General features: G+C 54.5%; 2 protein-coding genes across 15 annotated transcripts in view; one reads left to right on the top strand and one right to left on the bottom strand.

The window, feature by feature from the left end:
• The window catches only part of SPTB (spectrin beta, erythrocytic), a 126,767-nt gene extending 122,663 nt beyond the window's left edge, over positions 1–4,104 (top strand). For all 5 annotated transcript variants that reach the window (XM_053601066.1, XM_053601067.1, XM_053601070.1 and 2 more), the window contains one exon: positions 63–4,104. In XM_053601066.1, coding sequence (XP_053457041.1) covers positions 63–218 — 156 coding nt within the window. In that variant the 3' untranslated portion in view covers positions 219–4,104. The remainder of the gene's footprint in view (positions 1–62) is intronic.
• A 142-nt stretch (positions 4,105–4,246) lies between these two features.
• Positions 4,247–20,738, bottom strand: part of PLEKHG3 (pleckstrin homology and RhoGEF domain containing G3) — a 43,421-nt gene continuing 26,929 nt past the window's right edge. For 7 of the 10 annotated variants that reach the window (XM_053601072.1, XM_053601074.1, XM_053601073.1 and 4 more), the window contains 17 exons: positions 19,775–20,164; positions 18,640–18,737; positions 17,501–17,570; positions 17,168–17,214; positions 16,934–17,084; positions 16,713–16,844; positions 16,422–16,604; positions 16,184–16,276; positions 15,850–15,936; positions 15,568–15,601; positions 15,167–15,265; positions 10,966–11,004; positions 10,556–10,575; positions 9,788–10,111; positions 9,209–9,322; positions 6,104–7,505; positions 4,247–5,608 (listed from right to left, as the gene is read on the bottom strand). In XM_053601072.1, coding sequence (XP_053457047.1) covers positions 4,872–5,608; positions 6,104–7,505; positions 9,209–9,322; positions 9,788–10,111; positions 10,556–10,575; positions 10,966–11,004; positions 15,167–15,265; positions 15,568–15,601; positions 15,850–15,936; positions 16,184–16,276; positions 16,422–16,604; positions 16,713–16,844; positions 16,934–17,084; positions 17,168–17,214; positions 17,501–17,570; positions 18,640–18,737; positions 19,775–20,125 — 3,981 coding nt within the window. In that variant the 5' untranslated portion in view covers positions 20,126–20,164 and the 3' untranslated portion in view covers positions 4,247–4,871. The remainder of the gene's footprint in view (positions 5,609–6,103; positions 7,506–9,208; positions 9,323–9,787; positions 10,112–10,555; positions 10,576–10,965; positions 11,005–15,166; positions 15,266–15,567; positions 15,602–15,849; positions 15,937–16,183; positions 16,277–16,421; positions 16,605–16,712; positions 16,845–16,933; positions 17,085–17,167; positions 17,215–17,500; positions 17,571–18,639; positions 18,738–19,774; positions 20,165–20,738) is intronic. The other 3 variants (XM_053601080.1, XM_053601079.1, XM_053601078.1) reach the window with 2 other exon arrangements.

Below are 20,738 nucleotides of genomic sequence, written 5' to 3'. Positions count from 1 at the left end.
GGCAGACCCCGATTGCAGGAGCTTGAAAACCCTCGCCACTCAGCCTGCCCTCCTGCCCGCAGGAGGAGATGCTGTCCTGGCTACAGGGCGTGAGCACCGCTATCAACGAGTCCCAGAGCATCCGTGTCAAGGCGCAGAGCCTGCCCCTGCCCTCCCTGTCTGGCTTTGGCAAAAAGGACAAGGAGAAGAGATTCAGTTTCTTCCCTAAAAAGAAGTAACAGCTGGCAGGTGGGCGCAATGGAGCGTTGGGACGTGTAGGGACCCTGGGCCTCTGCCAGTCCTGTCCTCCTGCCCGCTTGCCCTGGGCCAAGTCACCAGCCGGACCCTCGCTGTACTTGAGCCAGTCGGAGGTGTCTGGGGGCAGGAAACGTTCTGAGGCACGTGCCCTCCTCCCCCCTGCGCCCTGGAGAAGTTGGAGAAAGGGGCTAATGGGGTTCTTCAAATGCTGCCCATCCCCAAAGCAAGTCTGGCTTGGGGTCACAGCCAGGGAAAGGGACAAGGACACTGGAAGCTCCTGGCCTGCCCACTAGGGAGTGAGGAAAGAGCCTTTGGGTGGGCCACTTTGGGGACAAGACCACATGCAGGGCCCTTGAGGCTGCCAGCCTCCTCTGCCCTGGGCTTCTTCAGAACTGGGCCTCTCACCTCAGGGGCCAACCGGTCCCTTCCCCTGTCCTCCTCTCACCATAAAGGAGAGCCTCCAGGGTCAGTGGATCCTGACTAAAGGTACCTTCTGCCACCTACAGCACCGTTTGCTCCCACTGCAGGAGGCAGGTGAAGTAAGGACGGGCAAGCCACCACTCCTCTAAACCATCCACCAGGGTTAGAGGTTGGGGCTCAGGGCCCAGACTTGAGGAGTGAAACAGGTCTCACACTGCCGAAGTCTCTGCCTTTCCATGCTGGGACCCTAGCAGCCAAACCAGCAATACCTGACACAGGGAGACAGTGTAGACCCCTGAGACAGGATGCACAGCTCAGAACCTGGACTCATGCATCCAGAATCAAACGCCAGACTGTGTGTTGTCTGCAGCTGCTACCATCCCAGAGTATTGATTGGACAGGCAGCAGAGTAGATCCCCTATCACCTTGGGGTGGCAAATGTGGCCATGCCTAGGCATTACCATCCATTTGACGTTAACTAGCCCCAGGCAGCTGGCTTCTCCTGAAGGTCCTGGCTTTCGGGTTGGGGGTGGGGTGGGGGAATCACATGAGTACAGAGGTCAAACATCTAACACCTCCCATCCCCAAGCTCCAGAAGGGGCTCTGTTGCAATCTACATCCCGGGGATGGCCTTCCCCACCTTCCTTACGCTGCCAGGGTCAGGCTTCAGGAGACAATTTGTTCCACAGGCATTTCCCTCTCCACTCTGCTCTGAAAGCAACACAGCTCCAGCCCGGCATACCAACTGCGTTTTGGCTCAGAATCATTGGGCCTTCTCGGGAACACTTAGGGCTGATTGGTGCAGGCCCAGTTGAGAGATCCTTGTTGCCCTGCAGGCCAGATGCTATATTAGGGTGAAGCCAACTTCAGCAGACAGGAGGGAAGACTCAGCCCATGCAGCCTGACAACTTCATTTGACCCCACAGCCCTCTGCTTCTACAGGGAACCTGTATTAGTTCACCATCCTCTTTCTGCAACTGGAGAAACTAAGGCAGTGCAGTGACCACACTCACCTAGCAATAAAGGAGGCCTTTGGTGCTTTTGAGGGCATGTCCTTCTCTGGGGCAGAGAGCAGGTTCCTTGCTAAAGGGCAGATGATGACAGGCACCTCCCTCAACTGTTTCCCTGAGCTAGTCCTTAGGAAATTAAGGGACAAGGGTCCACCCCACACCCCACAGCATGTGCCAAAGTAGCACTTGAAGTAAGAAATTTTTAGCAAGCCACTTCACTGACCTAAGAAAGGACTCCAATGGAAGAGCTAGGATTCCACAACCCCAGGTCCCCCAGATGGGGCAAAGGCAGCCAGCTGCATGTGACCACCATCGATTGCCAGCTCCCCATGCACCCCTCCCATCTCACTCACCTAGGCCCCAAGACACTCAATTAACTGGACTTTGGGAGACCCTGTGCCACACCAGGCCTAAGCTCTCCTGCAGCCCTGGCCAGGTTTCTTTGTTTTTACTTGTTCTTCTTTGCAGTCTTTGCCTTGATGTTACTCCCAAACTAGGCCGATACAGCTCCGGTCCACACCAGCATACAGGCTTCCTCCCCAGGGCAGTTCAGAGGAAGCTCCTTCTGGGCATGGCCAGGCAGTCCTCCTTCCCTTTCTCCTTCCCCTGTGTCCCTGGGCCTCAGCTGACTGGCTGAGGGAGGTATGGAGGTCCCTGGGCTCCCCCACACATACACCTGCACTGGTACCCACAGAGGCAGGCCTGTGGAGGCTCCACTTTATCAGTCCTTCCTGCCTACTGGGGACAACCAGGGTTCTTTAGGCTGGGCTGGGCTCCCCTTCCTCCCTCAGTGGAAGGGGGCAGAAATCCAGAGGCGAAAGAAGGCACAGGACCATGTGGCTTGGTCCCTTGGACAAGCTAGCTCAGGGAGGACACGAGGTGGCCGCAGGGGAACACAACCCTGTTGGGCACAGACCATGCAATCTGGGCTGGTCCTGGGGCCGGCTGGGCCATGTCCTCCACCTGCTCAACCGTGCTTCCACCAACCAGAGGAAACTCATTTACTAATTTTTCTAATAAATCAATAATGCTCCATGCTTCTTTTAGTTTCTTATTTGACTAGCCTTGTTTCCCTTTGAACTGGGCTTGACAGGGCTAGCACCAGAGGGTCCAGCCAGATTCTGGTTTTGCCTGGGAGTCTTATGGGATGCCTCTGCCACACCCAGGTCCTGTGCCTCACCAGAGATCCTGGGAAGGGCTTGCTAACTCGCACATTTGAGCACCTTGAAGGCCTGCTGCAGGGCAAAATCATCTCTAAGCAAAGATCAGCCCAGGCCTCTCTCCACAGAGCTCAGGACAGCAGAATCACCAGGACCTCTGTGCCTGGGCTCAGCTCCACAGGGGCAGATCCACTTGATCTAGGGGACGGGACATAGGGACTGCCGGTTCACAAAGGCCTCTGCAGATTATTGGGCACCAATGAGAACCACTGCCCTGGCCCAAGGTTCCCAGACATAGAGATAGCTATGTAAGGACCTCCTGGGGACAGGGTTAGCTACAACTAAGAGTCCCCATCAGAGTTTGGGAAATCACAACTCATCCCTTCCAATTTTTAGACAACGACAAAGTACAAGTATGGGTGAGCTAGTTAACAGCAAGGCTGGGACAAGAGCCTGGGTTGACCCTCACACCTCCAGTACACTATGGCTACTCAGTGTCATGTCCTGAGATTTGCCTGGGAGGAGCCATTTCTCTTCTCAGTGACTGCTGAAATGACCACAGAAGATTCAGGGAAGACAGCAGAACACAGCATCACTGGCCTGCACTGCTGTTGCTCAAAAAGGCCAGCACTCGTCTCCGATCTAGACAGGTGACTAGATCACCAGTCTAACAGGTGATCTAGCACCCTGTTAGACTCAGCAGGCCCATGTGCAGGTTGAGTCCATCTTCCTAGGTCAAAAGACACAGGGACCCTGCCCCTGCAGACTGTGGGAATGCTTGTCAGACAGCGCTACCACCTGGGCCCTGTGGCCCTTCCTCCCAGGCCCCGACCAGAACAAACTAGACAAAACAAGGCTGCTCCTCCAAACCCAACTGGAACTGGGAGACGTTCTTAGCTCTTTTGAATCAAAGACGTTTTTGAGAATAAAAACAGAGGACCCATCCCAAGTGCACTTGCTCTCCTCACTCAATGTTGCAGGCCACTTTTGAAGATACTTCTCTACGCTTAGAATCCTTGCCTTCCAAGATGTCTTCTGGGAACTGGAAAGGGAGAAGAGAGCAAAAGATACCAGACATTGGGAAATCTGCTCACTAGAAGAGTGTTCCTTCACTTCCCATTTTTAGTTCAACCTTGGTCCTTGAAGAAAGAGCTAAAGACTTGCATGCGGGCCCCATCCCAACAGGACCACAGGCTGTGGGTTGACAGAGAAGCCCATGGGAGAAGGAGCAGAGAGCAAACTCCCACCCTCAACTCCTGCCTCCCGTGCCCGCACCCTGGTGCTTTATGCTTTGTGATCCTGGATGATGAATGAATGTAGGAGGAACAAGCCCTGGGTCTCTGCCTCCATGACATCCCTGGCTCTTGGACAACCCTCCCCATCCCCACCAGGCGCAATAAGGAGGCCACACACAGTGGGCAGCAGTGTCAGCAGTGGTTATTGCACCATTGGTAAATAATGAAACGTGTATACATTAGTGACAAGCACAGAGTCAGCAAGACAACCCTCAGAGTACCTACTGAGTCTGCTACATTCTTCACAGGAAGGGAATAAACAATGGCAGGACACACACATGTGCACACACCACAGAACGCAAAGCAATAAATTATTGGCTTCCTTCCTGCCAAGTTGCTAAGGAAAGGCACAGTTAAAGAACAGGGCCCCCAGGCCACTCCTCAAGTTTCCCTGGGTGGGCTCCTTGGGCTGGCAGTGGCCTGAGCAGGGCTGGCTCTCCCTGGGAAGAGGTGAGCTTAAATACCTGGCTTCTTAACCAGAAAAGAACTATTTACAAGGAAAGTGGCACGTCAGCCTCAGAGGGGAAGAGTGGCTCGCTGGTCCTATGCAAAGCTGTAACAAGCTCCAGGAGAGCACTACCACATGGCACAGGTAGCACATGAGTTCACTGCACACGGAAGAGCAAAAGGGGACAGCCTCCTCGCCTTCCACAGGCCCTGTGCATGCCCCCTATGGCCCAGGCTGGACCAAGTATGCCCAGACTCTCCCTAACCACAAACATGACTCCTCCTTCCCCCAGGAGTCTGAGTCAACCTATGGAGTTCAAGGCCTGGAATTTCTCTCTGAGGTTTCTCACTCTGCCCTGCTGACTTGGGTCTGTTGGGTCCCTGGAGCCCTCTTCCTTTGGCCGACGCTCCACAGACACCTGGAAATCCAAGCCCTGCACCATAGGTGTTGCAAGCAAGCTTGGTCCCGGCCCTCTGCCCTCCTCCTTCAGCCCCACAGTGGGGCTAGGAAGGGGTCCCTTCTCCAGGACAATCACCCGCTGGCTGTCTTCCAGGATGAGGTCTGCAGTGACAAACAAGGCCTCACCTCCGTCTGGCCCCATGTGGAGTGTAGACCCAGGGAGCGGGGGCTGGGCAGCCACTCTGCCTCCCAGGCCTCTCTTGGTGCTCAGGCTGCAGCAGTGGTCCCTGCTGCCTGACAGAGGTGGCTCCATCATGTTCTCAGGCAGTGAGCGGCTCCGGTTGACAGAAAGCCGGCGGGGCCAGCTGCCCTCAGCCCGAAGAGGCCTATCATGGGAGGCGTACTTGGAGCAGAGCTCTCGGACATCAGGCCAGTTGAAGGTCTCAGTGTCAAAGGGGCTAAGGGGGCTTCGGGAGGAGGGATGGCCCCCAGGCGAGGTGGTCCTTGGGCCAGCAGCAGAAGGGCTGAAGGTGAAACGTCGTGACGCCATCTCCCCTGCAGAGGAGGGCTTGGGGGGGCTGTGCTCTTGGGCCACAGGTGGCTTGTAGTTGAGGAGAGATAACACTGGCTTTCTCCGACCTGCAAGGAGAGGATGGAACAAGGGAGCTGCAAGGGAGGACTCTTGAGCCGTCCCCACCTCCCTCCTCAAGCAAGGCTGGTCACTGGGGTTTGGGGCATGACGAAAGTGGAATCTCAGTTACCACCTACAGCTGCTCATCAAAGGCAATGGAGGAACTAGGGCAGCAGATGGGGCAGGAATCAAAGGATCGGTGAGAGCACCTGCTCCCTTCCTGGTAAAGCAGCAGCCCCTGGCTGGTTTCCTGGGGTGAGGGGCACTGAAAGGGCCCAACCAGAAGGGCAGACTTGGCCTCAGAGTGTCGGCCCAGTGGCCAAGGCTCACCCTATGCCCTCGGTACTCAGGGTCCAGCCCGTCTCTTTATTAGAGGCTTTCAGAGGTCACTAAAAGTTAGTTCCTTAAGCGGCTTTTCTAAATGCCACTTGTGAGAGTATGTCAGGCTCCACTGGGCACCCTGGGCTTAGGGGCTCTGTCCATACTCCCCACTCTCGTCATACCTTTGCCACCCGAAGGCTCCCCGGTCTCCTCCTGTAGGCAGGAGACGGTGGGTGTCTTCCCATCCCCAGCAGGAGCTGCCTTGTCCCAGGGCAGTGGTGGCCTGGCCGACTTGCTGGCCTTGATGCGGAGGCTGTACTGTCGGGCCAGTTGGTACACCTTGTTCCTGACACGCTCGCTCACGTGGCTATCCATCACGTGGGAGAGCTGCACGATGCGGGGGTGCAGTGGGGCCACCAGCTCCCCCTGGCTGCTGCTGCTCAGCTCCTTCACCAGCTCTTTCAGCTCCCGGGCCAGGTGTGCTGGGCTGGGGCGCTCGGTGGGAGAGGTGCTTTCCGGAGAGGCAGTGGCCGACTCCTCGGTGATGGCTCCAAGCTCATGCTCCTCCAGGATGAGGAGTGGTTCGTGCAGGTCAAAGCCATTGGCCTGGCCGTGACCTGGCCCCTTCTGAGGGCTTCCCCCAGAAGACTCCATCCCTTCCCAGATCTTCACAATTTCTGAAGATGGGCGGAACTCAGCATCTGTTATAGGGTCCCCTGGGCCTGCCTGGCTTGGTCCAGGGAGATCAAACAGAGCCAACGAAGCCGGCCGGGAGCCCACCTGTCTCTTGTGCCCTACTGGGGCCACTGGTTCTGGGTCTGGCCTGGGAGGGGCATTGAACCTGGAGACTGAGTTTCTCACCAGTCCTTTGGGGATGTAGGAGAGGCTTTCCCGGCGCCGCACACTAAAGCCTGCATCATGGTGTTCTGCATTTTCATAATAGCTCTTAATTTTGTCCAGCAACAGCCGGTCCCGGGTGGAAAGCATGGATTCCTTTTTTTTACAAGATGACCTGTCAGGCTCCACTGGGCACCCTGGGCTTAGGGGCTCTGTTCCGTTGACAGAAGGGCTGCCGTCTGTGGCCACCCCCACACTGATATCCACCCCTTGGGGGAGCTGACAACTGATAGAGTCTGAGGAACTCCCACGCCAGGCCAGGCCCTTCTCACTGCCTTCTAGGCTGAGCACACTACTGCTACGGCTGACCAGCCGTGGGGTCCCCAACCCATTGGGTTTGCCATCATCTAGAGCCAGGCTGCTCCGCCGAGAGAAGCTGCTGACGAATCTCTCAGCAATGACACAGGCCTGGTCTAGCACAGAGGGTGGCAGGAGGCTCTCAGGCTCCTGGGTGGCTCCCATTTCTTCCTCCTCCTCGCTGCTCAGAGTCTTAAGGTCCTCAGTGCTCTCAGCCACCACAAAGTCCACCACATCATCCGGGTGGTCCACCTCCGGCAGCTCCTGGTGGGCATCAGGCTGCGTCTCCAGGACTTCCGGAGATTCTGTGTCTGAAAGCATCTCAGTGCTGGGACCTTCCTCGGCAGCAAAGACCTCCTGCTCCGTCCCAGACTCAGGATCTGGTTCAACCTGGAGCATGGCCAAGAGAGCTCACATGAGAAAAAAACCTGCTTCCTGAGTTCTAGGGGATGAGGAGATAGCACAGCCTGCTCAAAGCCTAAGGAGAGGGGCCTGCAGTTTAGGAGTCAAGGCAACCAGAATGAGGGAAACCCAGAGGGGCCTTAGGGAAGAAAGGAATAGGATCATGTCCTTTAGTCACCCTGCAGCTATGCCCTCAAACCAAGAAGACTAGGCACAGATGGCAGCCTGCCTGGGAACTAAAGGGACATGGTGGGAGACACAATGCCGGGCCAGGCACCCAGTGGTCTGCTCTCACAAAACTGTGGCACTAGGTCTCCCCGTCTAAGGGGAAGGCAGCTCCCTAAAATCCTAGAGGCACCCCAACTCAGGGGTTTGGGGGTTCAAACCCAGACCTGATCAACATGAGGACATTTAAATTTCCCTAAGAGGACAGGCTCTCTCATGTAGATCAGGGTCCAGACAGCAACAGTCACATACTGGGATCCCGTGAGAGGATCAGGACCAAGAATGTGGCTCCTCCTGGCCAGCCTCAGTGCCTGCAGGCCCAGCATGACTGCATGTGCCTAAATGGGCAAGGAAGGACGTAAACCTGAGAATTCCCTCTTGACCACTTTGAAGGCAATCTGAACAATAAAACCTGCTGGGATAGGAAGCTTTCCAGAGAAGTCTTTAGGGAGAAGATAAGAGTAAACACCCAGTTCTGAGGAATTAGATCTGATCCCATTTGTTCTGGTTCAGGATCTGCAGAGGAGGACTACACCGTCCAAAAACACTAGGCACCACGAGGGCCCCACCCGCATAGACAGGACTAGTGCCCTCACAACAGAGGCTCAAGGGAGCTAACTTGGCCCATGTGAGGACATAGCAAGATGTCACCTAAGAAGCAGATGGCAAACTTCACCAGACACCAACCCCCAGGCATCCAGAATTGGGAGCAATACATTCCTATTGTTTATAAACTACCAAGTCTGAGGCTTTTTATTACAGCCCAAACTAAGACACCATGCTACATTCCTATCCCGATTCACCTGGGCTTCTCAGTCCTGGCTGTGAGGCCCACCAGGAGAGGTCTAGGTCTTAGCTCATGACCTTTCCCTTACAGTTTTGCAGGAAGACATAGGACCACACAACAACCCATACACGGGGTGGTGGGAAGAGGTGAGTAGGACCAAGTCAGAGACCCAGGTCTGACCTCAGACCCAATTCCAGGCACACCACCAGCCTCCCAGAGCCAGTATTCTTCCAGAGCTTTTATGGAGAATAGAAGGAAGAAGTAAAAACATCAGTTATGAAGGTGTCCGATAGAGATCAATACCTTCACATCTTCACCCAGTTGGCCACAAGTGTGACTTAAATGTCTGGCACTGTGGCAGAGGCAGGACCCTGTGTCCCAACAAGGTGGGTGGCCAAAGGGGTTAAAATCTGATTCATTTCCACTGGCTGTACCCCTTGGCATGGAACAGCATCTGTGCCAAAGCAGGTGTATCTTCTAATTTACAGAAAGGGCCAGTCTGCTCATCAAACCATGAACCCCTAGGCTGAACATGCCTCCTGAAGGGACAAAAGTCCGTGGGGGTTGGGGAATCTCTTATTCTAACTGGCCCAATGGGAGAGCTCATGCCTGAAGCCACAGCTACAGACCTGGACTCCAGATAGCTCTGCACTTCCCATCCCACCTGCTGGCCACTCACCTCTGGCAGGGAAGAGATGGACTCGAAGCTGATGCGCTTCTCAGCACCGGATGGCGACTGGCCACTAGGCCTTCTGCAGCTCGTGGGGCCTTCAGACTCCCTGCGTCCCTTCCCCTGCAGCAAGCAGAGGTCAGCTGTCAACTCGAGGAGAACTGGGAGCTGATCCCATCCGTATCCCAACATGGGCAGCATCTCCTGTGCCCCTAGTGGGCTGAGCCTCCCTGAGAGCCAGCCTTGGTCCCGAGACACTCCAGAGCCAACCTGAACTACTAGGCATGCAGCTTCAGAACAGGCCAGGTGGACCTGATCTTCCCAGTCCCGCTGTGCATCAGCCTCTCCCTTCCCCCACTGCCCCACCCCCTTCGTCATGCCCCCTGGGAGTTATGCTCATTAGTGCTGGGGCAGCACATGCCAGGGGCTCACCAGGGCATGACAGCAAGCAAGCGAGGGGTTAAGAACTGCCCAGGGCAGGAGTAAAGGAGCCAGGGCAGGGAAGGAGGGCAGCAGAGGGGACTCCTAAGGGGCATGCACATGCCAGGGACCATGCAAGGAGGAGGGGAGATCAGAGAGACACCTCACCATAGCGCCCCGGGAGAAAAGTAAAGCGTTGGCCCGATAGTGCCAGCAGTGGAAGGCAGCCAGCAGGGAGCTGGCAAAGTCGGCTACCTGCTCCGCCACTGCCAGGCTCTCCTCCTCCTCGGAGCCTAGGGGCTCTGGCCCGGTCCCATTCTCGCTGCCTTGATGCCCTGCCAGGTCCTCCAAAGAAACCTGAAAAGCCTGCTCTTCTTCCTCCTCCTCCTCTTCTTTCTGCCCCTCCTGTGCTGCCCCCTCAGCCTCTGGCTCCAGACCCTGAGGACAGGGGTGCTGCCCAAAGTCCAGGAGGGTGCCAGCACTGCCTGCATGCTGTTCAGAGCATAAGACCCCCTTGTGATTGGCCTCTTGGGTGACCTCCCCTCTTCCCGAGTGGCTGGGGGGCTTCACACAGACAGCCATATCTATATGCCCAACTCCAGTTCCCACTGGGGTCCAGGCAGGAGCAGGTATTCTTGTGGAGGGAAGGCTGGGACCCGCTCAAGAACTCAGAACCTAGAGAAGCCTGCCTTCCCTGACAGGAAAATGTGAGAGGATCCAGCTGGGCAGGTCACTGCTCCCGGGAGAGGGTGCAGAAGGGGCCCCGATACAAGAGCCTGGCCCATGGTGGGCGCTTGACAGGTATGTATGGAGAGAATAAGGACAAAGAGGGCTGAGGGGCCAGCAGCTGAGCTGACCTGAGCTGGGCAGTCCCATCCCCCCCGCCCCCCACCACCAGTGCCCTCCTCCTTGTTCCCCACTGCCCACTGGCCTCACCTTCATTCCTGCTGCACTGGCTGTTGACACCACCACCAGGTCCCAGCCACACAAGCGAGGGGCAGGGGAGGGGAAGAGATCAATGAGCAAGAGAAGGAGCTTCTGTACAGAGGCCAGAGGCGAAGGCCCACTGGGGGCTCCTGCTCCCAAAACCTGCGCAAGTCTCTTGGGCTTTCAAAGGAATGACTGACAGAGCAGGAGCTCAGGGACACAGAGCAGCGCAGGTCTGTGCCTGTCACTCGGCTCCTGTTGTCACTGAGGGGGTGAGCAGGGCTTGCAGTAGGGGAGAGCTTGAGCACCCCTCAGACAGATCCACCTGAACTATTCTCCTCAAATGCTCCCCAGGTCGCTACCTGCTCCTGCCCCTCCCCCAGCACAGTGGCTTGGCCATGCATCCCTCGCACACTCACCCTTCTCATTCAGTTGCCTGAGCAGGTGTCTGGATGGCTCTGAGGAGGAAAGCAAATGGCAGTCAGCACAGGCCAGGAAGCTACTGGGCCTGGCCTGCCCAAGCTCATGGCACCACCAGCCCATCACCAGCTCAAAGTCCACACAAGCCTGGTCCCAGCAACCCTAGGGCCTCAGGGACGCCGCCCTCCACGTGCCCTCCCACCAGGTAGGCAGGGCCCATCCAGCTCTGGGGATCTTTACTGTAACTGCCAGCCCTGCAGGAGCAGCACTGCCCAGGTCCCTACATTAGTGCGCCCCACCAGGGCCTGTGATGCAGGAGCCTCTTCAGGGGGTTGAGCACTGTATTTCCCCTTCAGACAACCAGCCGCATGTCTGGGGCTCCCTGGCTCCCCCTCAAGCCCCACCTTCCTTGCAATAAGCACATCAGCACATTAGCTGCACCCACTGCCAAGCCCCTCAACAGCACCCTGGCTGGAAAGCAGAGGTCGCACCCGACTTTCTACGGCCCTTAAGGCCTGGCAGGGCAGCGTGAAGCCTCGCTGCCCGCTGGGGAGTGTTGCCCGGCTGTACAAGGAGTGACCAGGCTCTGGGGACAGGATACAAAACACACCCATTAGGCCATTGGTGCCATTACCTTGTACCCCAGCCTTTTTAGGGACAGACCTAAGAATGGAGGGCAGGAGTGAGAGGACATTATCCTACCGAGTCTCTTAGGCCTATCTGTGCCTAACTGGTGTTCAGTGGGAGACCCAGGGATGACCACAGTTTTAATGAACTTGGAGCTAAAGGAAAGTCTGCCAAGGTCTCTTAGCTAAAGAACTGCCTCTCTCCTGAGACACACAAACGCAACATACACACACATTATCTGCACCAATGTAAGTAAACACCTAGTTGTTTTATAGTGGGAAATAGAAAATGTTCTGTTCTCATTTTAAAACTTTTAATAAAGAATATTTCGCTGGCCAGGAGTGGTGGCTCACGCCTGTAATCCTAGAACCCTGGGAGGCTGAGGTGGGTGGACTGCCTGAGCTCATGAGCTTGAGACTAGCCTGAGGCAGAGTGAGACCCTCCATGTCTAAAAATAGCCAGGTTTTGTGGTGTGCGCCTGTAGTCCCAGCTACTTGGGAGGCTGAGAAAAGAGAATCACTTAAACCCAAGAGTTTGAGGTTGCTGTAAGCTAAGATGGTAGGGCACACTACTGAAGGTGACAAAGTGAGACTCTGTCTCAAAAGACAAAAAAAAAAAAAAGATTTGGCTGGAAGCAGTGGCTCATGCCTGTAACCTTAGCACTCTGGAAGGCTGAGGCGGGTAGATGGCCTGAGCTCAGGAGTTTGAGAACAGCCCGTCTCTACTAAAAAAGTAAAACTAGCCAGGCATTGTGGCAGGTGCCTTTAGGCCCAGCTACTCAGGAGGCTGAGGCAGGAGGACCACTTGAGCCCAAGAGTTTGAGGTTGCTTGGGTAGTATCACAGCACTCTACCCAGGGGGAAAAAGTGAGACTCTATCTAAAAAAAAAAAAAAAGATCATTTAATAAGCGACAAATATTTCAGATACAATAATAGAACTTACTTATCTATACAGTGCTCTTGTCTGCCCATCTCAGCTCTATAGAAGCAGAAAGCAGAAAGCCCTTGAGGCTGTCATAGTCCACAGCCTGAGTCCTTTCTCTCAGCAACCCTCTGGTCTACACTTCACAGAGTTCCCATAGGTTCAATCGACTGAATTCCAACAAGCAGTGAGACGAAGGGATATACAGACACTTTCTAGTGCTGAGGAAGAGCTATACTCAGGGACATCTCCCATGCAGCCTGTCTCTACAGCCATCCCACCTCCACCCCCTGGAACCCTTCAGCACCGGTAGCGCACACACCAGAAGACACCAGAAGTGATGCTACAACACCGAGTCTAGAAAAGGAAGAGCTCACCTGTGATCAGCACCCTTTATTTTAGAAGGCTCAAGGGTACAAAATATGCTTTAGATATGTTTACATCTGTTTTCATAATTGGTAAAACCAAAAAAAAAAAAAAAAACAACAAAATCCAACCAACAAATTTAAAAATCCCCAACAATTTTAGTATTTCCAATCTAAAATCTTACCCATATGGAAATTTCAGCTCTCTAAAATGGCTCATTTCCTGGGTGCCTGGGATAGCTAACTTTTTTTTTTTTGTAATAGCTTTTTTGAGGTATTATTCACAGACCATAAAATTCATCCATCTAGGACGTACAATTTAATGGCTTTAACCTTATTCAGAATTGTGCATCCATCATTACAGTTACTATTTCCACCTCCAACTTTATCACTTGCTGAGTACTTTCATGTACCAGCAGCTTCCAATTCTAGGCTGCAGCAGTTTAAGGGGATGACAGAGAGAATTACTGAAGAAAGGAAAGGGAAATAAAAAGGTCAGACCCTAAGAAAGCAACACTCCTAATTTGAGGCTATTTTTTTTTTTTGAGACACAGTCTATGTTGCCCTCAGTAGAGTGCCATGGTGTCACAGCTCACAGCAACCTCAAACTCATGGGTTTAAGCAATTCTCATGCCTCAGCCTCCCAAGTAGCTGAGACTACAGGCGCCCTCCTTTTTTTTTTTTTTTTAAATCTCAGATTCTTGTGGGGATTTTGTTTTGTTTTTTTGTTTTTTTATTGTTAAATCCTTTTTTTTTTTTTTTTTTTTTGAGACAGAGCCTCAAACTGTCGCCCTGGGTAGAGTGCCATGGCATCACAATTCATAGCAACCTCCAACTCCTAGGCTCAAGCGATTCTCTTGCCTCCGCCTCCCAAGAAGCTTAGACTACAGGCGCCTGCCAGAACACCTGGCTATTTTTTGGTTGCAGCCGTCATTGTTGTTTGGCGGGCCCAGGCTGGATTCGAACCCGCCAGCTCAGGTGGTGCATGTGGCTGGCGCCTTAGCTGTTTGAGCCACAGGCGCTGAGCCAGGCGCCCTCTTTGTTGTAGTTGTCATTGTTTAGCAGACCTGGGTGAGGTTCGAACTCGCCAGCTCTGGTGTATGTGGCTGGTGCCCTAACCACTGGGCTATGGGCACCAAGCCCTAATTTGAGGCTTTTAACCATAAAACTTTTGCAACCCTAGCTAGGTTGCCTAAGAGTCAAGATCCACCCACAGCAACAGCAAACACAAACACAAAGGCTCTCCAGAGACCACCTGGCTCTACCTCCCAGAAGGGCAAAACCCACATGTCAATCCACACGTGTTCAGAGGACCTGCAGGTCACAGCCAATCAAAACCCAATATCCTTGTGAATGTAAGCTAGAACCTGCTCAGTCACCTTCTCAGAATCTTTCTTGGGGCCTTAAGACAGTTCTCACCACAACCTCCACTCTCAGGTACCTGACTTATACCAGACCCATCCTGAACCACGGACAGAATAGCAGCAAAAAAGCAGACAACACACGCAGGCTGCTGACTCTGACAGCCTCAAGGTCTTTCTGCTTTTATAGAGCTGAGATGGGCAGTCAAGTACACTTTATAGATAAGTAAGGTCTATTATTGTATCTGAAGTATTTGTCACTTATTAAATGCTTTTTTATTTTTTTGAGACAGAGTCTCACTTTTTCACCCTGGGTAGAGTGCTGTGACATCACCCAAGCACACTCATTGCCACAGAGCTAAGAGCAAAAGCAAGGTTTTCTCTCCTTTATTCATTCCAATAAATCCAGGGAAACAGCAGCAACACCATCAATTGGAAGAAAACCCAGGAGAGAAAAATGGAACTTTTTCCTGAGACCCAAAGTCAATATTTCCTGTCTGGTTGTGGCGCCACTTGAAGTCTAACTCATTTTCCCCAAGTCCTGCCTCTGCTCTGTGGCTCCAGAACTGAGCTGGAGACCATCCATGATGTCAGAGAGTTGCCCCTGGCGGACTCGGTATTCCAATCGCCAAACAAGTGAGGTTAACAGCAAAAAGGAGTTGGTAGAAGGGTTGCCCCAGCCTAAGTGAACAAGTATTCCTGGGGCCTTCAAAAAGGTGAGTTGCCCAACCCTAGGAGGCCAAAAAGGGCCCAAGGGTACAGCATGAGCCCAGGGAGAAGACACACCACATATCCGTCTACCGCCACCCCACTCTCCTATCCTCGACCTTTCTCAGAGTTTCTAGAGAGGTGAGGGCTGCAGCTGGTGCAGGCCTGGCCTAGAGTCCAAAGAAAAGGCCTTCCCAAGCCTCCAGCCTTTCCCTTACCAGACTGCCGGCGCCCCTGGCGTACATGGGAGGATACCTCATCCTGGGAGGACCAGGCCTTCTTCAGCCGCTCTGGGCTATAGCGGTACCGACTGGGATCTGTGCCCAGGACAGAAACAGTCAGGCCTAGACCCTGCCCACACCAGGCCACACCTCTGCCATCTGCCCAGCTCCAGGGTCCAAAAGCCTCCCAAGCTCCCTCCATCTTCCATCTGGGAGTGTCAGGCCCCTCAGTGGAATCATATCCCTAACTATGCAGCTGACCGTGGGCCCTTTCTGGAAGGAGACCCCTGTCCTCCCTGCTCCTGGAATAATAGCATCAGACAAAGCTTCGCCAGGAGGCAGCCTGACCTAACAATGTGCACGATTAGGGCAAAACCAGCAAGAAGGAGAAAACTTACAACAGGAATCCATTTCCAAGATGGCTTCCTTGGCCTGGAAAGGAAGGAAACCCACCTGGTCAGCACCTTGCTGAGTGCTGCGCCTCCCTCACCTCCGGGAACCACTCTGGCTATACCAGGACAACACACAGTGCCGCACTGAGGTGCAAGGCATCTGTACTGATCCCATTGTCAAGTGGCATCAACAACCAGAGGCGGGGCCCCAGCAGACCCTCCAGAGCTGGCTCAAAGGGACAAGTTCTCCCTGCACCCACCAGGAGCTGGGGCCACCCTGAAACCCACCTTTTGGGGGATGATGGCGTGGTGGTTCTCCAGAATGAGCCTCTTGATGTGGTGAGTCCAACTCCGCTTCTCTTCCACTGTCTTGGCCTGGGAGGACCCAAGGGAAAGGGACCCAGGGTCATTATGTGCAGGAGAGAGATGGAAAGAGGGGCCATCTGGGGGCCTCTGTGAAGCTGCCTTGACTCCTCCCGTACCCCTGAGGACAGCCTGCAAAGACACGCACTTTGCAGACAGAGATGCTGGAGCTCAAGGCAGCCAGGTGAGCGGAGGAGCCCGGAGTTGCGTACAGGTATCACGGTACAGGTATCACGGGGTCTTGTCCCACTGCCCTCACCTGGATGCTGTACTGCTGCTTGCTGTGCTTGTAGTGGGTGACGGTGAAGCACAGCGAGTCTCTGGTGCTCTCGATCAGCATCAGGGAGGAACACTGCAGCAGAGGGAGCGGGCATCAGGCGCCAAGGGCCGCCCAGGAAGAGCCGCCTCAGGGCACAGCACTGGGACCTGGGCACAGCATGGGGACCAAGACCCACAGGAGGTAGAGGGCAACACAGGAGATGGGGTGGCCTGGTTACCGGGATGTGGCCCTTGTAGACAAAGTGGTCGCCCCGCTTCTTGGTGATGAGAAGTGTTTTGTCAAAGAGGAAGAAGGTCCTCTCATTGCGTACTCGGTGCACGCGGAATGTGCCCTCCAGGACGAGCTCCCCGTAGATGGTCAGGTCTGGCCCCTTCCAGTTGATGAGCAGCGACTGAATCTCCTGCAGCAGAGCGGCCCACGGGCTCACACCAACCTGAGCTCGTCCCAGTGGGGCAGCCACAGCCCCACCCCAGCTCTGGCCCCTGCCTCCGCCCCCAGCCCCCAGCACCTGCAGCCGAACTGCGTGCTCATGCCTCCTTTTCATGTCATTGATGTACCAGGCCACGCAGGTCATGGTATCGATGGCATCTTCTACCACCTCGAAGCCGTCCTCCTCTTCATCAAAATGTATGGCAATTTGCTGCATGGGAGACAGGGTTTCAGGCAACCCTGACTAGAAGGCCCTGACCCCACCCGTGTGCTGGAGGTATGGGGAGGACCCTGGGCCACCTGGAGCAGCAGATGGTACTTGAGGATGCGCTGCACTGGCTTCAGCAGGTAGGAGCCCAAGGGCAGGGAGTGCTGCAGCACCTCCTGCCGGTCCCGGAAGAACTTGGCCTGCTGCTTGTCCCGCATGCACTCTGTCAGGGCGGCCACCGAGCTGCAGCGGGGAAAAGGGGCATCAACACCTGGGGAAGGCCTGGGTGAGGTGGGCTCTGCACCCCCCACGTCTCAATTACTCACTTGGGGTAGTTGTTGCAATACTGGGTATAGATATCAAACTCTTGACTCTAAGGAGAGACCAAAAATAGTGATTACAGGAAGATGCCTATTTGTACAGAGGGGTGGTGCCACATAAGCCCCCCACTTGCAGAGCACACATTGTCCCCTTTTTCCCAAGTGAGTGCACATCCATCTTTGTACCCTGGATGCAACCCAGAACATCCTTCACCAGAACAAGTATAGGACACCCAGCGCCTCCCCCTGGAAAGGGAACTCAGATGTTCTCTTCTGCTGGGAGTTCCTGTCCCTACCCCAGCAGGGTAGGACAAGGATCAAGGACTCAGGCCATCTTACCCTTTCCACAAAGCAGCTGGCCACAGCCACGGGGTCACTGTTGCAGCCATCTAGGTCTCTGAGGAGCTGGCTGAGTGAGGGAAGAGTGGCCATTGTACCCTCCACATCAGAGACATGCCCAGACTCACAGCCAGTCCTGCTGTCATGCTGTAGAGTGGGGCCTCCCCCTCAGTGTGAGCCCTGCCCCAGCCACAGCAAGAATCCAGCACCACCACCACGATGAGTGGGAGGGAAGGGGGCCCAGTACCCACCTGGGAGGGGACATAGATCCTCTGCGGGCAGGAGTCAAGCACACAGAAACAGAGATTAAAGGGGAACAAAAGAGAGTGGGGACAAGTGAAGGAACCAAGGCTCTCAGCTCGGAAGGACACAGAAGACGGGGAGAGAGGTGAGTCCCAGCACCCCTTGTTTTTAGAAGGGGCTGCTGTGGGAATAGAGTCTCCTGCCTCCTCCATCTCCCTCTCTTTCTTGAACCCCTACCATGGGCCTAAGTCTCCCCTGTGTCCTGCTCTCCTGGGCTTCTCCCACTTATACAATGGGGGTCCCTCTGCCCATCTTAAGGGGTAAGATCCCTCCTGTCCTACCAACGCTGCCCCTTCAAGCTCTGCTCTGCATGACCACTGTCCTTTCCCTGGGGAGTCTGTGGTCCCGAGGCAGCAGACTTGGGCCCTCAATAAGTCCTCCTTTGTCGTGAGATCCAGCCTCCCCCATTGGTCTTGCCTGGCCTGACTTGTGCATTCTACCAAGAGGTCAAATCATCCAGCTTCCTTTGGAGTCAGTGGGAAGGAGAAAAAGAAATTAAGAGACATGTATGTGGGGAAGGAAGATGAGAAAGATTAAGGAGCCGCCCACAGAGAAGAGTAGAAGTGTATAAGGGTCCCCAGTTCCAAGAAGGCACTGGCCCCAGCCTGAGTCCAACACTCATATGCCCTCACATGACTTCCCCCAACCGAAGGCTCATCACTCCTCCTACCTCCCCAGCTGGTGTCTTCCCTCCTACAGAGAGCTAAGGACACCACTGCAAAGGTGGGGGGGCCACTCCTGCCCTGAGATCAAGCCCCAGAGGGGTCGTGCAAGTGTCCTCCTAGGCACCAGAATGGGCGTCCCAGGCAGAACACGGTAAGTAGGCCCACACATACCTGTTCAGTGCATAGATATTTTCTATGTTCCCAAAGAGGGTGCTGACTTGTTCTGGCTTCAGCAGCCCAGGTGTGTCAATGATCTTCAGGAGGTAGTCCTGCACGGGGAGGGCGGTCAGGATCCAGCCCCTGCCGGCACCGTCCCGCCCCCATCTCTACCCAGACCTCATTTCTGCACTACTTTGACACCACTTCACAGATGTCACCTACTGTCCACCAAACATTCATGTCTACTAGGAAACAGATGAATTTGACCTTATTTGGAAATAGGTCATTTCTAGATGCAGATGTCATTCATTAGTTAAGGATCTCAAGATGAGATCATACGAGATTTAGGGTGGTTCCTAAATCCGCAGACTGGTGTCTTTATAAGAGGAGACACAGAAAGAAGGTGATGTGAAGAGATTAGAATGATGTATGTCCAGATCAAACCCTGCCACCCACCACTGGAAGCTAAATGAGAGGTGCAGAATGGATTCTCCCTCAGACTCCCAACCAAGCCTAACCCTTCTGACCTCCTAAGCTAAGAGAGAATACATTTTTGCTGCTTGAGGCTACCTGGTTTGTAGTAATTTGTTATGGCAGCCCTAGCACACACCCCTCCCCAGCAAGGCAGAGACTTCTCCAGTGGTGGCCAGACAGCCACCCTTTCCTTGTCTGCGAGTGTCAGACACTTTGCCTGCATTAGCCCTGCGAGGTAGGTGTGCCTTCATTTCACACAGGAGGGACCTGAGGCTCAGGGAGGCACCCACGTGCCTGAGATCCCATGGCTAAGATGCAGTGAGTGGGATCTAGATGCAGGGGACCAGGGCCAGAGCCTGTTTCTTTGATGTGCTTGGTCCCCACAGAGCACCGTCTCTCGAGAGTCACCTTCCCAGGTAGGGGTCCCCCTTCTCCCTGGCAGAGGTGCTTACTCCCTGGATACCTGCAGGAAGTTGCACTGGCCCAACCCACTGCTCTGGCCCAATGTCATGACGAAGCATAAGAAATCACCACTCCCACTGGGCGGGTTAGCAAGGAGGGGAGACCCGAGGTCACCCCACTGCTCTACATGAAGGCCTGAGAACTCTCCTTCCTGGGATGCAAGTAAGTTGAAGCTAGGTCGCTGGGCCGCTGGAGGCCCACGGGTACTCACCTCCACGATGCTGCGCAGGTCCTGGACGTACGTGCGCTCTGTCTCCACAATCTCCCGCACCACGCGGCCCAGGTAGCCAAGCTTGTGGTGTGCAGCCCCAGCCACTGCCCGGCTGCTGAATGGGGAGCGGGGCCCCTTCACAGTCAGCCAGCTGCTGGAGTTGTTGTTGCTATTGGGAGGGTGCCAGGCCCTCAGGGAGCCTGCACTATTCTCCACAGGAGCCTCAGAGCCGTTGGGCTCCTCCATGGCACCGCGGCTGTCACGAGAGGAGCCTGACGAGGAGGTGGTGGACATTAGGCTCACTGGCCGCTCCTGGCTGCCATCTTGGCAGAGGGAGGCAGACACAGGCATCCTGGCATCGCTGCCCTGGGTGGGCACCCCAGGGAGATTCTGCAGCAAAACAGATGAAGGGCCAACCTTTGAGTGCCCACAGAAACAGAAAGCAGAAGGGTGACCCAAGCATGGTGGCTCACACCTACAACCATAGCACTCTGGGAGGCCGAGTTGGGAGGATCCCTTGAACTCAGAAGTTCAAGACCTGCTTGAGCAAGAGAGAGACTCCATCTCTACAAAAAATAGAAAAACTAGCAAGCATGGTAGTGTGCACCTGTAGTCCCAGCTACTAGGGAGGCTGATGCAAAAGAATTATCTGAGCTCAAAAGTTTAAGGTTGCTGTGAGCTATGATGAACAGCACTCTACCCAGGGCAGCAGAGTGAGACTCCGTCTCAAAAAAAAAAAAAAAAAAGAAAAGCAGAAGGGTGTCTAGGGTAGGGTGGGGTGGGACGGGAAGTTAGTGTTCAGTGTGTACAGAGTTCAGTTTTATGAGATGGAAAATGTTCTCTGGACGGTGACGAGGGTTGCACAACAGTATGAATGTATATAATGTCATCAGCCTGTATTCTTAAAAATAGTTACCATAGTAAGTTTTACATTATGTGTTTTACAACTAACAAAACAAAACTG

This window comes from Nycticebus coucang, chromosome 9, assembly GCF_027406575.1.
Source record: "Nycticebus coucang isolate mNycCou1 chromosome 9, mNycCou1.pri, whole genome shotgun sequence".
Taxonomy (NCBI): domain Eukaryota; kingdom Metazoa; phylum Chordata; class Mammalia; order Primates; family Lorisidae; genus Nycticebus; species Nycticebus coucang.
This window is presented reverse-complemented; position numbering and strand designations above follow the sequence as displayed.